The sequence below is a fragment of the Pantherophis guttatus genome, chromosome 13 (assembly GCF_059756535.1).
Source record: "Pantherophis guttatus breed Tessera chromosome 13, ASM5975653v1, whole genome shotgun sequence".
Taxonomy (NCBI): domain Eukaryota; kingdom Metazoa; phylum Chordata; class Lepidosauria; order Squamata; family Colubridae; genus Pantherophis; species Pantherophis guttatus.
The window spans coordinates 25,345,014-25,359,589 of NC_142075.1; the positions used below are offsets into that span (position 1 = coordinate 25,345,014).

The window sequence follows — 14,576 nt, forward strand, 5'->3', positions numbered from 1 at the left end:
GAATTTTCTTTCTAATCTGCCAAAATTATGCTGGCAATTAGATTAACGAGTCTGTAATTTTTAAGGTGGGCCATTGATTTCACTTAATGACTTTAATTCTAATAGGTTTCTATTTTTCTGCCTGGGGAAGTTTGATCTCCTTAATGAGGATGTGGGAAGGAACGGTCCCAATGGCTGGTTTTTCCACTTCCTTTTCAAGCAAAAGCTGGTGACTTACTTTTCCCTCTTCTGGGCTTGCTCAGAACTCAGGTCTCATTTTCGGAGTGTTGGTCTAGGAAAGTAGGAATAGAGATATTGGCTTCTGAATCCTATAGGGCAGCGTTTCTCAACCATGCTGGCTGGGGAATTCCGGGAGTTGGAGTCCACCCATCTTCAAATGGCCAAGTTTGAGAAGCACTGCTACAGGGATCTGGATCATGAGCTGGTCACCATCCAAAAGTTTAAGTCTGGGGTCACCATGATGTATTTAAAGGAGGAAGCTGGGGTGGTGGGGGGGGGTCTGCCTTGAGCAGTGGGCTTTATTTGTTTTTGCCTGTGGACTGAGAGAACCCAGTCATATCTGAGATACTCACCCAATCATGGCTCAGGGTCCCTGTGGGGTGTGAAGCTGCCTGTGCAATGGGAGCTCTGGGCTTCTTTGAAGGAGCCTGGAAAAGATAATGTCCCAGCAGAAAAAGATCGGAGAATGAGTCTGGTGGACTTCAAAACTAAGGAGAGAATTTGAACCCAACTTTTATCCAATACCTTCCCCAAAATACCTCTGACCCATTGAAGGAGGGGGCTTAGCGACCCCCTTGAATGTTTTGTGTTCACAGTTGAGCAAACGTCCCCTGCTTTTTTGCTCTTTCTTCTTTAAATTGAGCTCTAAACCGCATTGGCTTCTCCTCATCAGGCTTTGGACGGAGACTTTTCAGAAGACAATCGTGGCAAGTGCCGGACCGCCGCTGCTCCGCTCATTGAAGCCGTGGAAAACCTGACCGCCTTTGCCTCCAATCCCGAGTTTGCCAGCATTCCTGCTCAGATCAGTGCTGAGGTAAGAGCCCCACCGACATGGGGGCACCCAAAGCCGGCTGTGTTCTAGCACCCATTAATGCAATGTTGATGGAGGAGGAGGAGGAGGAGGCCTAAACCCCCTGGAAGTAGCTGGCTCATCAGATCGCCTCTTTCCAGGGTTCTCGCGCACAGGAGCCCATCCTGGCTTCAGCTCGGACCATGCTGGAGAGCTCGTCTTTCTTGATCAAAACCGCTCGCTCCCTGGCCATCAACCCCAAGGACCCCAGCACCTGGTCTATCCTGGCTGGACATTCGCACACTGTCTCCGAGTCCATCAAGAGCCTTATCACTTCCATCAGGTGGAGCTCCCTCCCGCCCTTCCTCTCCTGCATGATTGATTCTGTGTCGGCCCCTGATGCTCTAAGCATCCGAAGGGACCTGGGGGCCCAGTGGGCGGGCAAAGCAGAAAGCCAAGCAAGGTGGTAGGAGAGGAATCAAGAGTGCGAAATCCTGAAGACAACAGTCCCCATGCCGGACATCTTCCCTGAAGGCCCAGTTCAGTGAGTCCGTTGTTTTCTGCAGGGACAAAGCTCCAGGCCAGCGGGAGTGTGACCACGCCATTGATGGCATCAACAAGTGCATCAGAGATCTCGAACAAGCCTCCCTCGCCGCCATTAGTCAGAACTTGGCCACCAGGGATGACATTTCTGTGGAGGTAAAGGACACCTCCCTTACCAAACGAAACGAAAATGAACGAAAACCAATTATCCACCAGATGTGGGTGTATTTCCCCTTCAAATGCAAATTGGAAGAGCCACCGACTGAACGGAGGAGGCAGTGCTGTGGTATAAACCGGTGGTCCCCAAACTTTTCAGTACCAGGGGCCGGTTTCATGGAAGACAATTTTTCCATGGATTGGGAAGCGGGGAAAAGAGGATCCTGTGCATGCACAGTTTTGCTGCTTTCTAATTGTTTATGATGGGAAGAGGATAGCCATTGTTCTCTCTCTCTCAGGCCTTGCAAGAGCAGCTGACCTCCGTTGTCCAGGAAATTGGCCATCTCATCGACCCCATTGCAACGGCAGCCCGAGGGGAGGCTGCTCAGCTTGGACACAAGGTAGGGGCTCAAGGGGTGGCCGGGGTCTGTTCTCGGGGTCTTCTGAACTGTAGAAATGGCAGAGTTTCTCAATCTTGGCAAGTTTGAGATGTGTGGACTTCAGCTCCCAAGATTCCCCAGCCAGCGTGTTTCAAGTCATCAAGGTTGAAGAGCACACAGCACAGCTGGTTTGTGGGAGGGGGTGGGTGGTGGGTGGGGTGGAACCCTTGCCCCCGTCTTAGAAAGGGCACCCTAGCGTGTCTGACTCCTTGGTTTCCTGACCTCCTCAGGTGACGCAGCTCTCCAGCTACTTTGAACCCTTGGTTCTGGCGGCCGTTGGTGTCGTCTCCAAGTTGATGAATCACCAGCAGCAAATGAACCTGCTGGATCAGACCAAGACCTTGGCGGAATCGGCCCTCCAGATGCTCTACGCGGCCAAGGAAGGAGGCGGGAATCCAAAGGTAGATCTGTCAGTGGGGCAGATGGGAGATGGGGCGGATACCTGAGGGGGGCAGATCCCTCAGGGAAGAGTGAAGTGACCTGAGGTGGCCTCTTCGGCTGGGGCAGATTCCTAATGAAACGGGAATCCTGCTTGGTGGAAGAGATTCCCAGAGGGGGAGCTGGGCTTTGGAACGTGGAGAAAAAGAAGAAGAAGAAGAGGAAGAGGAAGAGGAAGAGGAAGAACTGCAGACATTTTAAAAATAAATGGATAGATTAAGGAGATCAGTTCTGAGCAGCTGTTGTATTTGTAGGAAGTTTTTAAAACAGAAAGAAACACTTCAGCTTCAGGTGGGTTTTTTTACAAGTAGTCCTCAAGTTATGACTGTAATGGAACCTGCCCATCATGCTTGTAATGGTCGTAAGTTGGGAACTATCTGTGTTCTTCCTTTGCACAGTATCCTGAACTGACTCTTCACTTGCACTTGGATATGTGCAACGGAAAGCCCATCATCGTCTCATGCCATGTTTTTCAGCCTTGCAGGGTCTCCCACTCCCCAAATTCCCAGCCAGGCTGGGCTAACTCAGGATAACGGGAGGTTTAATTTGGCATCTGTGGAGGGCAGTCAGCCAGAGCCAGCTTATTTCCTGAAACATGTCTCGTTTGTCAGAAGGGAAATTTCAGCAAGAAAACATGATTTGCATGTTACAAGTCTAAAAATACGCTCCTTGGGAGCAATCACGTTTCAGACGCCGGTCCGTGATGAGCGCTCTGGAGAATTCCTTTGCTGCCTCTCCAGCAAGGGCCTTTAATTAAAAACACAGCCTTCGGTAATCAACTCCGTCTGATTAGGGTCTTCCACAAGGCGCTCAGGCAGAAAATCTAATTGCCTTTTTTTTTAAAAAAAGAATGCTCGGAATAAACTTTTGAGAAGTCGGATATTGGGAAGTGGGGGATTGAAAACATTTTCAAGAACTGCTTTTGACTTGAATGTTCAGGGGGGGGGATTCCAAACATTACAAAGAGTTTGACTGTGGAAGCAATGACCCAGAGAGGGGATGGCCTCCCTTTGCTGCTAGGATCCCCCGAATTCGGATCCCTGCATTGTGCAGAGGTTTAGGTTGGATGATCTCAGTGGTCCCTTCTGATGCTAAGATCCTGTGACTAAATACCGGGGCTATTCTTGACAGCTGCTGCTGTATTTCCTCTTTGATACACCAGAAAGCTTTTAATTCAACATGTACCTGCCCTCCTTCAGAGTGGCAGTTGCAGTAACCTGGGAAAAAGCCTTTTGGAGAGACGTCCTTTCCGTCGGATCCGTTCTGCAGCCCTTCTTAGAAACCTCTTGCTCCAGAAGGAGTCCTCTTCTTCCTTGCAGCTTCCATGCTCTGTTTCTAGAGGAACCTGGAGATCCGTTGGTGTCCCACATCTGTCCCACCAGAGGACGTGGCTGCATTGCAAAGGAAGGAAAGGCTGATGGGTCTCTGATCTTTCTCCCAGGCGTCCCACACGCATGATGCCATCCTGGAAGCAGCACAGCTCATGAAGGAAGCCGTGGACGACATCATGGTGACCTTGAATGAGGCTGCCAGTGAAGTAGGCATGGTGGGGAACATGGTGGATTCCATCGCTGAAGCTATGAGTAAGGTGGGTGAAGAACCTTCTGGAGCCATTGCTCCTTCTCCTGAGGGGCCCACGCAGCTTTCTCAGGGCATCCAAGGAGGCTCAGACTAGGCTGACAACTAACTATCCAACTACTTCACTCATTTCTTAAGTGTTCTCAGCAATTTTCCTGTTATTATGGTAGTGGCTGAAATAGGGGAAGGGGATTTGGGGGAAATGCTTCCTCGCCAGGCCCTGCTGCTCTTCTCCCAGGTAAGTGGAAATTAGTCTACTGGCCTTCCAACTGGGGTTCTACCCAAAAAAATGGGGTTGCTTCAACCTTTTCTTGCATCTTGGTCATTCTCAGTCAGATATTCTAGGTGATGTGCAGCGGTGTTGGACTTCAGCTCCCATAGCCTGAAGCTGGTGGCTGGGCTGATTATGAATTATGGGGTGTGTAGTCCAGCAGCTCTGGAGGGTCCCAGGTTGAGGTCTTCTACTCTCCCTTGCTGAGAATCTTCCCTCTCTTTTCCACACTCTCCGCCACGCAGCTAGACGAAGGGACACCGTCCGATCCCAAAGGGTCCTTTGTCGACTACCAGACCACTGTTGTCAAATACTGCAGGGCCATCGCAGTCACAGCCCAGGAGATGGTAAGAGAAGCATGTGCACTGCTTCATGGCTTCGCTTTTAATTTAAGGCAGATCGAGCCGTTGGGCAAATGCCCAGAAACGGGGCCTTTTGCAAGGGACAAAATAGAAAGCTGGAGGGACAGTTCGGAACAAGCCAGAACCGAACCTTCAAACTGCAAGAGAATCCCTCCATAAAATAGGTCAAAATACTGGAGGAGACTAGGAGAAAGATAGGGGAGACAGCGAAATTGGGGGCAGGGTCTTCAAAAGCCCCCATCAGGTCTTCCAGTCGGTGTTGCAAGGCAACGTGGCAAACTAAAATGCTCATCCTTGTTTCCATCCTTTCAGATGACCAAGGCGGTCACTAATCCAGAGGAACTGGGAGGACTCGCCTCGCAAATGACCACTGACTATGGACACCTGGCTTCCCAGGGCCGGATGGCAGCGGGGACTGCGGAACCGGAGGAGGTCTGCCATCCTTGTCACCCCTTAAGTACTTGAACCCCCTTCCCCCCCGCCCCGTGGGGTTGTGGGAAACAAGATGCCCACCGTAGATATGGGGGCGGCTACAGAGGTTCAAAGTCCTGCATCCCCCCCTAGATTGGGAAGCCCTTCAGAACGCAGAGAATAAAATCCCCCTTTCAGAGTAAAAGCCAACCTTCCTTCTAATTTGGGGGGAAGAGAAAACTGAGCAAGCAAACCCCAAGATCAGAAGCCTTTAGAATTTTCCCTTTCATCCATTGCAGAAGATTTTCCTTTAATGAGGCTTTTCCTTCTTCTGATCTATTTCCTCTCCGTTGTTCAGGGAGGCTGTTAGTCCTGGCTTTAATTTGCTTTTTATTCTACAACAGCCGCAGACAACATAACAGACAGTAATATAACGTTGGTTCTATATTAAAAGAGAGGAGAGGGGTGTTTTTTAGGATTTCTTAAGCTTGTCTGAAGACGCCTCTTCCTGTTCACCAGCTGGAAGCCCATCCTAAGCCCTGATTAGCTTTTCCTGCAGCCCTTTGGCCGCCTTTCCTCCTCTCTGCTTGGGAGGACACCCACAGAGGAGCTTTTTCATTGGCTGTTCTTTCTTCTGCCATCTTTCGGCTCCACAGATAGGGTTCCAGATCAGAACCCGGGTTCAAGAACTTGGACACAGCTGCATCTTCCTGGTCCAAAAAGCCGGCGCCCTGCAGATATGTCCAACCGATGCCTACACTAAGCGGGAGTTGATCGAATGCACCCGGACGGTCAGCGAAAAGGTGGGTGCTTGCCACGGTGGGACCCCCTCCCCCTCCCCCTCCCTTGCCATCCTTCCTTCGATGGGCTATCCCTGCATCCGCCTTGGTCCCTTCTCTTGGACAGGTGTCCCTGGTGTTGTCAGCTCTCCAGGCAGGGAACAAGGGCACCCAGGCGTGCATCACCGCTGCCAGCGCCGTCTCCGGCATCATCGCTGACCTGGACACCACCATCTTGTTTGCTGCGGCCGGGACACTGAATGCTGAGAACAACGAATCCTTCGCCGATCACAGGTGAAGCTGGGTACATAGTGAGGGAGGGGGTGGTTGGGAGTAAGTTTACTCTGAAATTGTTTGGGGGTTTGGAAAGAAGTGACAATGTAGAGATTCATGAAGAAAGTGCACCCAGTTGTTGGTTTGATAGTAATAGCAATAGCACTTAGACGTGTACCATTTTACAGTGCTTTACAGCCCTCTCTAAGCAGTTTACATATTTGCCCCCAACAATTTGGGTCCTCATTTTAATGACCTCGGAAGGATGGAAGGCTGAGTCAATCTTGAGCCAGTCAGGATCAAACTCTGGACTGCGGGCAGAGTTAGCCTGTAATGCTGCATTCTAACCACTGGGAGGGAGGGAGGGAGGAAGGAAAGAAGGAAAGAAGGAAGGTAGCAATAGCACTTATATACCGCTTCACAGTGCTTTCCAGCCCTCTCTAAGCTGTTTACAGAGTCGGCATATTGCCCCCAACAATCTGGGTTCTCATTTTACCTACTTTGGAAGGATGGAAGGATGAGTTAACTTTGAGCCGGTCAACTTGGTAAAGATAAATTCTTTGCTGTAAAGATAAATCTTAAGAAAGACAAACTATCCCCAAACCCAACACCCTGTTCAGATCAACTCCCAGAGCTAAGAAATAAGATGTGGACCTGCGTCCACTCTTTAGAACTAATTTCAAAGTTAATTACGGTGACAGTTTTTGGAAATACTGCCATCATAATTGTAGCTGAGCATAAATCAGAATAATTGGTTTATTTTTAAAGTTCATATCAGCTACCCAATGTGATTAAAGCTAAAAGGAGGTAGAATGCAAAAGCAGGATTCAAATGCGAGAGGCAATCAGTCAGAAATGCACTAATTAAAACGGCATAAGCAGCTCTCATTTCTTTGCACCTGTTTATGCCAAGGAAGGGAAGGAGCTGCCTGATTTGTGCCTGCTCCTACTTCACCCGCTTCCTTCCTCCCTGTTCCTTTGCCCAGGGAGAATATTCTAAAGACTGCAAAGACTTTGGTGGAAGACACCAAGCTGCTGGTCTCCGGAGCCGCCTCTAGCCAGGAGAAGTTGGCCCAAGCAGCCCAGTCTTCAGCCAGCACCATCACGCAGCTGGCAGAGGTGGTGAAGCTGGGAGCAGCCAGCCTGGGCTCAGATGACCCTGAAACGCAGGTGTGTATGGAGGGGCGTCATGCGATAGGCTGGGCTTGGATTGGAGGGGGGGGCTGGGTCACCCCCACATCGCCCAGAGCCTCTTGCCTTCGATTGGGCTTCTGAAGCCAAGCTGAGTGGACAGAGAGAAGTCCTCTGTGCCGGAGCAGAGTCCAGAGACTGGGCCAAGAGGTCTGGGAGCCTGTAACTAGCTGTGGGTCAGTGGTGTTTGTTCTACTGTTTATATATTTTATATATTATATTTTATTATATTAATTTATTTGATTCTTTTTTATTCGTTTGTTTTAAATGAGGTTTTTATATTCTGTAAGCTGCCCTGAGTTGCCATGTGCGAATAGGCGGAGATAGAAATTCGATAAACAAAACAAGCAAACAAACAGTGATCAAATCCATAGAGCTGCCCGTCTCTGGCTGTTGCCCTGATCTCTACCTGCTCTCCAACGCTAGTTGACTTTACAAGCTGAAATACCTTCTCCCTAAAGGCCAGGAGACTTGGCTACTGGAGAACCTGTAGAGCCACTAACAGGCCCTGCTTTTGACAGGTTGTGCTAATCAATGCCATCAAGGATGTGGCGAAGGCCCTGTCTGACCTCATCGGTGCCACCAAAGGAGCCGCCAGCAAGCCAGCAGATGACCCGTCCATGTACCAGCTCAAGGGGGCTGCCAAGGTATGGGAGAGGATTGGCTTTCCTTGCCCACAGGAGCCTGGGCTTCCTGCCTCCACTGCTGCCTCCTGCTCCTGCTTTTACCCACATTCCCAGAACTGGCCAATAATGGCCCCCAACTGTTTAAGGCGCATGCGGTGGCCCCTCTCAGCACTAGAGCTGCCTTTCCTCCTGGGGCAGAGTTGGGCTTTGCGAACAACTTTGAGGTTTGCCGATTACGCTCCGTCTGAGGGAAGTGCCTAGTTCTGTTCAGGGTTCGTTTGTTCGCTCTTCAGCTCGTGAGGACGCAAGGCATGTGATAAGTTTTACCCAAAGGCTTTCGTGAAACTGATGCCTTTTAATATAATGGGTGATGTATTTTTCCCACCCTCGACCAGCCGGGGTCTCCTCTTGCAGCCCCCCAAGAGAGATGTTTGCTCAAGCAATGCCTGCTGTTGAGGCTCCAAGTGAGATTTCCCATTTGCCCCTTTTCTCCATCGGCCATCCATCCATCCACCCTTCCTCCGCAGTGGGGCCGGATTCCCCACACGGTTGCCCAAGTGCTGCTGTTGAAACTCTGCACCCGGGAAGGACCGGCCCCGCCTTGGCCCTCCAGGGAGACCTGCTGCGACGCCTCCTTTCCTTCTTCCTTCCTTGCAGGTGATGGTGACCAACGTCACCTCCCTCCTGAAGACGGTGAAGGCGGTGGAGGACGAGGCCACGCGTGGAACCAGGGCGCTGGAGGCCACCATAGAGTACATCAAGCAGGAGCTCACGGTAGTCCCGCCGCCAAGCCCAGTCCCACGCAACCTGGCAAAACTGAGATTTATGGGGGTGGGGAGGGCTCTGCTTTTCAGCTGAACATCGGTTTCTGACCTTCCCTTCAAGGCTGGGGACAGGCCACAATCCTGCCATTCCCGTGGTTTCTTGCTCAGAGCTTTGGGGGAGCCCCAGAGTTGCTGCCCTTTTAGAGGAAGGGTCTCAGTTCTCCCCTGGCAGCTTTGGGCTGGCTTTTCTTCAACGGAGATGGACACTGTAGTCCTGGCCTCACACCGGGACTTCTCTTGGCCCCGTTTGCATTGAGCCTCCCCCCCTCCCCCACTGCTTCCTGATGTTTCCCCAGCAACGCCCCTGACCTTTCTTCCCCCCTCCTTCACGTCTCCAGGTGTTCCAGTCCAAGGACGTTCCCGAGAAGACCTGCTCTCCAGAAGAATCCATCCGGATGACGAAAGGCATCACCATGGCAACGGCCAAAGCCGTGGCAGCCGGGAACTCCTGCCGGCAAGAGGATGTGATCGCCACGGCCAACCTCAGCCGCAAAGCCGTGGCCGACATGCTGGCTGCCTGCAAGGTAAACTCCCGGTCCCCTCAGGGCTCCCGGGCTCAGAAATTATTTCCTGAAAGGGCAGATTTGCATTTGAAAAGTGTTCGTGGGTCTGTGTGTTGCGTTGAAGATCGGTTTGTCTTCTTCCCCAAGAGATTTTGTTTGGAAAGGAACATGGGCAGTTTTCCAAAGGGGCTGGATCAGTTCCCAGAGACAGCCTCTTTGGGGCTGTGGGTGGGGAGAGGAGTCCAGCCTCCCTCCAACCCCCAGTTCAGGGCACAAGGCAGAAGTGGGGGCTGCTCCATACCTCACTGGACTCTTGATCTTCTTGAGTTTAAGCAAAGGCAGCAAAGAAACGGGGGGGGGGGGGAGGGACGTTTATTTGAGAACTAAATAAAGGTTATTTTGGGGAGCCAAGAGGGCTGCACAGTGATTCAGAGGCTGTGTGGGTATGTAAGTAAGTAAGTGTGTATCTGTGTGTTTGTGCTTGAGTGTAAGTGTGAGATGAATAGAGATGGAATCTCTTGTTTGGAGTGCAGAGCGTGGTTCGGAATTTTGTTTGAGGAAGGGAATGGGGAGTAAAAGACCCCCCCCCCTTTGGAAGCAGCCCCAGCCCTGGGAACTGCTGTATCCCATCCTGGCCAAGAGACGGAGAGCGAGCTCAGATCCCAGGTCAAAACTCACAAGCTGCTTCTGGTCAAACTTTGTCCTCCCAGGGGTGGGGAGAGGGGAATCAGGGGAGGGGGTGTCTCCTCCTGCAGCCCACATGCACAGAGCATCTCTGTCGCCTGAGGGGCTGAGATCTCCCCCTGGGCGGAAGGGATCTTGATCGGCAACCTGAGCACGTGGTGAATCTTCTCAGCCCCTTTGGTGTCTCAGAAGCCCAACGCATTTCAGATTCGGTTCTCAAGTGCAGCTCTTTGGCAGCTGGGAGTGGAAATGCCTCAGCGAGGCTGAAAGGGGAATGCTCATTTCTCGAGGGGCATGCAGGATTGGGAAAGCCCCCCCATCCCCAGTCAGTTGAGCAGGAGGGGCGAGGCATTGACTGCGGAGGAAGGTGGCGTCTGAGCCTTTTCTACACCAGAGGCCGTGCAAAGACCCAACCTGGGCGGGCACCCTTTTTAGTGGCTTCCCCACCTCTTCCAGGAGCTTTGGCTCCCTCTGAAGGGCTCCGTGTTCTGCCCCACAGCAAGCCTCCTACCACCCCGATGTCAGCGAAGACGTGCGGATGAGGGCACTGCATTATGGGACGGAGTGCACCTTGGCTTACCTGCAGCTCTTGGAACATGTCCTGATGGTAAAGAGTCTCCCTTCCTGACAAGAACACTGCTCTGTGTTGGCATCAGGGGGTGTTTCGTGCCAGCTACGTGTTGCCTGGTTTTGGCCAGGCCGGGAGGTTTTAGAGGAAAAAAAGGGGGAGATGCTACGGAAACCCCCTTTTGTGAAACCTCCTCCTCCCTCCCGTTCAATGCGCACAGATCCTCCAGAAGCCCAGTGCCGAGTTGAAGCACCTGCTGACTGCCTTGTCCAAAGGGGTCGCAGGGGCTGTGACGGAGCTCATACAATCTGCCGAAGCCATGAAAGGTAGGCTTTCTCTCCTGCGGAAACTGCACTGGAGTCGGGGAGATGGAGAGCAATGCAAGAAATTGCTGCGTAGTTGAGGAAGGGGCTCTGCTTCAGGAGTTCCAGGACTGTCCCACTGGGGCGCCCAACTCAATCTTCAGTTTTTAAAAACGGCATGAAAGTAGAGGCCAGAATTAAACACATGTTGAGTTATCCACAGTATAATCAAATCAGTTGATACAGTTCAAAATTCAGTAGGGTTGGAGCCACGTTGGCCTCCTGTGGAGATGAAAGGAAGGGGAGGGGAGGGAGGTCCTTGTCTGGGCAGGGGCTGCTACCAAAAGGCTCCTGGCCTTCATCCCTCTCTTAGCAGGGGACCCACGTGGGGAAAAACCCAAACAAGGGCCTTGTATAGAAGTCAGCCGTGTTGGATCTGTCCTGGCCGAGCTAAATTGAGAAAAAGAATCATCTCCTCCTCCTTATGTAGGCCTAGAAACTGCCTAAATTTATCTAGATTTAGAAGCTGAACAGCATAAACCCTCTTCGACCTTGGGAAGGAGACCAGCAGAAAATCCCAGGGCTGCGGGTTCAGGTTTGTGTCAGCCTTAATAAGTAGACTAGACAGGAAACCCAACCAGATGAGCTAATGCTACTTCGGTGTAAGGTTCCATTAACAGAATCTTTCAACTCCGGCAGGACAGTTCTTCCCCCTTCTCCTTTACAGCCCAGAAAACCAGGAAGGGTCTCTTCTGGGCTTTTTTCCCACCCACATTCCTGCTGCGGGCTAAGCTGCCTTTTATCTGGCCATTTCCTTGGCTGGCCTCGTTGCCCTGGTCACTCCCACATACGTTGCACCTAGGTTAGGAAGCCCAAGAAGCCCCATTGAGTTGGTGGCATGCAGGTGTTGAGTTTGAGTTGAGGGTGTCTCCTTCCATTGCTTTTGTACAACAACCTTCTCTGGTACCTTGTTGTGACCTGGTGCGGCATCTCTTCAAGGTGAAATGTTTGGCTTATAAATGGTCAATGAGCAGACATTACAGCAAACAGAAGTCCAGAGGTACCAGTAACAACGGATGAAATAAACAAGACCATATATGAGAAGATGTGAGGACTACACAAGCTGCATCTGTCTCCCAGCTGAGGAAATCAAATGGTTGTTAGTTTACTTGTATAACAGACTATAATAACCTGTATTGTTGTCTACATTCTCCAGGTACCGAATGGGTCAACCCTGAAGACCCCACCGTGATTGCCGAGACGGAATTACTCGGAGCTGCTGCTTCTATTGAAGCAGCTGCCAAAAAGCTGGAGCAGCTGAAACCCAGAGCCAAGCCCAAGGTGAGCAGGGGGGGTGGGGGGGCTGCAATCTGGAGACCCCCTTCTGGGGAAGACCCACAGGCAGGCAGGGATGAAGGACTGGGGAGGTGCATGGGGTGCTCTTAGAGTGGTCTTAGCTGAATGGGGTTGAGAAATCATGGTCTCTTGGACCCCCAAAGAGTTGATTCGGAAAAACAAGAGTAGGGGTCTGTGCCAACTTGTCTGCAAGGGCAGAAGAAGAGGCTTGGCTGAGGCGGGGAGACCTTGCCACCTCAAGAGAGGTCTATGGTGAGGAAACTTCAGCAGGACATTGTGGTTGCCATCTCAGGCCTCTCCTAGCCACGTGGGAACAACACCACCTGGCCAAGGCCGCTGCTTTTCCAAGACCAGCCAGATCAGAAGAGGCCACACATAAGTGGCTCGTGGCACACCACCCGCTTCCTTTTTCTCCCACGCGGAAGTTGCCCAGAGATTATTGGTCACACTGTGAAGCTCTTTCAGTTGAACTTTTCTGGGATAGGTTGAAACGGAGGCTTCCCAATATGTTGAGAGGGAGAACCTTGGAGGGAAGCAATCATCATCTCCTTGCCTGTAGCTCCTAACATGGGATAGAAAATCTTCTGTGTGCTTTCAGCCGAGAAGCTGTTGGGGGCAGCAGGAGACCTCTCTTGCAACGGAGGCCTTCCTCCCTGAGGCTCCCTGGACCTGGGCCCGTGGGCTCCAGCCGCTGGAGGGTGGGCAGCAGGAACCTCCCCCATTGAGCATGCCTCTCCTCCTCCGCTTGACCCCTCCCTGAGTGCCTTTTTTGTCCTGCGAGACTCTGTGTGATATGTTTGATATATTAAGTTGTAATTTAGCCCAACTATATATCAAACATTCCTACGGTGTCTCGCTTTGTCTCCGGGGGCGTTGTTTTCCATAGGACACGGCAGGAGGCAATAACAAATTCCACCCAGAGGTTTTAGAGGAATTTTTGCAGATTCTTCTGATGTTTTGTTTCCTCTCTCCCAGACTGGTATAAAGGTTGCACCGGGGGGGGGGGGGGGGGGAGAGAGAGAGAGAGAGAGAGAGAGAGAGAGAGAGAGAGAGAGAGAGAGAGAGAGAGAGAGAGAAGGAGGGAGGGAGATGCAGCCAGGCGCTTGATTTAATGTTTATCTATTGGCTTTGATTTCTCTGCTGCTCTGTTCCAAGAGGCTGGACCTCCCTATGGGGGGCTGACCTGCATGGCCACAAAATCTAATCTGGTGGGTTTTGTTGAAGGGAAGATTTTAAAATACAGTAGCCGGGCGAGGCCAGGCGGTCAGTTGTGGAAAGGGCCAGGCGCGGCCAGCCTGATGGGCTTCTTCTCTGATTGCAGCAGGCGGACGAGACCCTCGACTTTGAAGAACAGATTCTCGAAGCGGCCAAGTCCATCGCCGCCGCCACCAGCGCCCTGGTCAAGTCGGCCTCTGCTGCCCAGCGAGAACTGGTCGCCCAAGGCAAGGTGGGTGGCCGAGACCCCCACTGCCGACACTGGGAAGCTCCCTGAGCCTGTTCGGCTTCTCTGTCCGTCTGCCCCGCGTTTTGAGCATTTCCTATTTTCTATCGAATCCTTTCTGCCCAATGAATCCTAGCCACCAGGGGTGAAGTACTCCCGGTTCGCCCGATCCGGTAGCGATCGTTCGGAGAACCAATAGTGATCGTGACACGAGGCTCCGCCCACCCGCCCAGTTGTCATTACTTCCTGGTTTTAACCAGGAAGTAATGTGTTTTGTACCCTCTGCTCATGTGCAGAAGGTTTTGCTTTTTTGCTTTTAAAAGTTAAAAAAAAGGGTCTGACGATCACAGCTGAGCTGTGCGATTGTCAGACTTTTTTTTTTTACTTTTAAAAGCAATTTTTACAACCTATCACCCGAACAGGTTGTAAAAGAATGCTTTTAAAAGTAAAAAAAAGATCGCGCGCCATAGCTGACCACAGCGTACGCTGTTCTACTTACCCCAGGCCTCCTTTTGTTTTTTTTTTTTTTTTTTGTTTTTTTTTTTTTTAATTTATTTATTTAAAACAGTACATCAAACAAACAAAAAATAGTCAAACAAATGATCGCGACAGAAACTTTACATGATATTTACGCTTTCTACGGTATGTAGGCTTCAGTCAAATTTAACAAATATTAAACATAGTCCTGGTTATACTTGACTTTTTGGGTGTCTGTTGTTCAACCAAACATACCATTTGTCCCAACATTGGAAATATACGGAGTCCTTTTGATCTCGCAATGCTTTAGTCAGTCTGTCGGCTTCCGCATAATCCAAAATTTTC

General features: G+C 51.1%; 1 protein-coding gene across 9 annotated transcripts in view; it reads left to right on the plus strand.

Annotated features, from left to right (window-relative positions):
* The window catches only part of TLN2 (talin 2), a 67,304-nt gene that overhangs the window by 46,517 nt on the left and 6,211 nt on the right, over nucleotides 1-14,576 (plus strand). For 7 of the 9 annotated variants that reach the window (XM_087877962.1, XM_087877958.1, XM_087877961.1 and 4 more), the window contains 18 exons: nucleotides 893-1,033; nucleotides 1,171-1,352; nucleotides 1,576-1,708; nucleotides 2,008-2,109; nucleotides 2,379-2,549; nucleotides 4,028-4,174; nucleotides 4,681-4,782; nucleotides 5,110-5,229; nucleotides 5,865-6,011; nucleotides 6,115-6,281; nucleotides 7,246-7,429; nucleotides 7,972-8,097; nucleotides 8,734-8,850; nucleotides 9,239-9,424; nucleotides 10,587-10,694; nucleotides 10,876-10,981; nucleotides 12,174-12,298; nucleotides 13,635-13,760. In XM_087877962.1, the coding sequence (XP_087734088.1) occupies nucleotides 893-1,033; nucleotides 1,171-1,352; nucleotides 1,576-1,708; nucleotides 2,008-2,109; nucleotides 2,379-2,549; nucleotides 4,028-4,174; nucleotides 4,681-4,782; nucleotides 5,110-5,229; nucleotides 5,865-6,011; nucleotides 6,115-6,281; nucleotides 7,246-7,429; nucleotides 7,972-8,097; nucleotides 8,734-8,850; nucleotides 9,239-9,424; nucleotides 10,587-10,694; nucleotides 10,876-10,981; nucleotides 12,174-12,298; nucleotides 13,635-13,760 (2,490 nt within the window). The remainder of the gene's footprint in view (nucleotides 1-892; nucleotides 1,034-1,170; nucleotides 1,353-1,575; nucleotides 1,709-2,007; nucleotides 2,110-2,378; nucleotides 2,550-4,027; nucleotides 4,175-4,680; nucleotides 4,783-5,109; nucleotides 5,230-5,864; nucleotides 6,012-6,114; nucleotides 6,282-7,245; nucleotides 7,430-7,971; nucleotides 8,098-8,733; nucleotides 8,851-9,238; nucleotides 9,425-10,586; nucleotides 10,695-10,875; nucleotides 10,982-12,173; nucleotides 12,299-13,634; nucleotides 13,761-14,576) is intronic. The other 2 variants (XM_087877965.1, XM_087877964.1) reach the window with 1 other exon arrangement.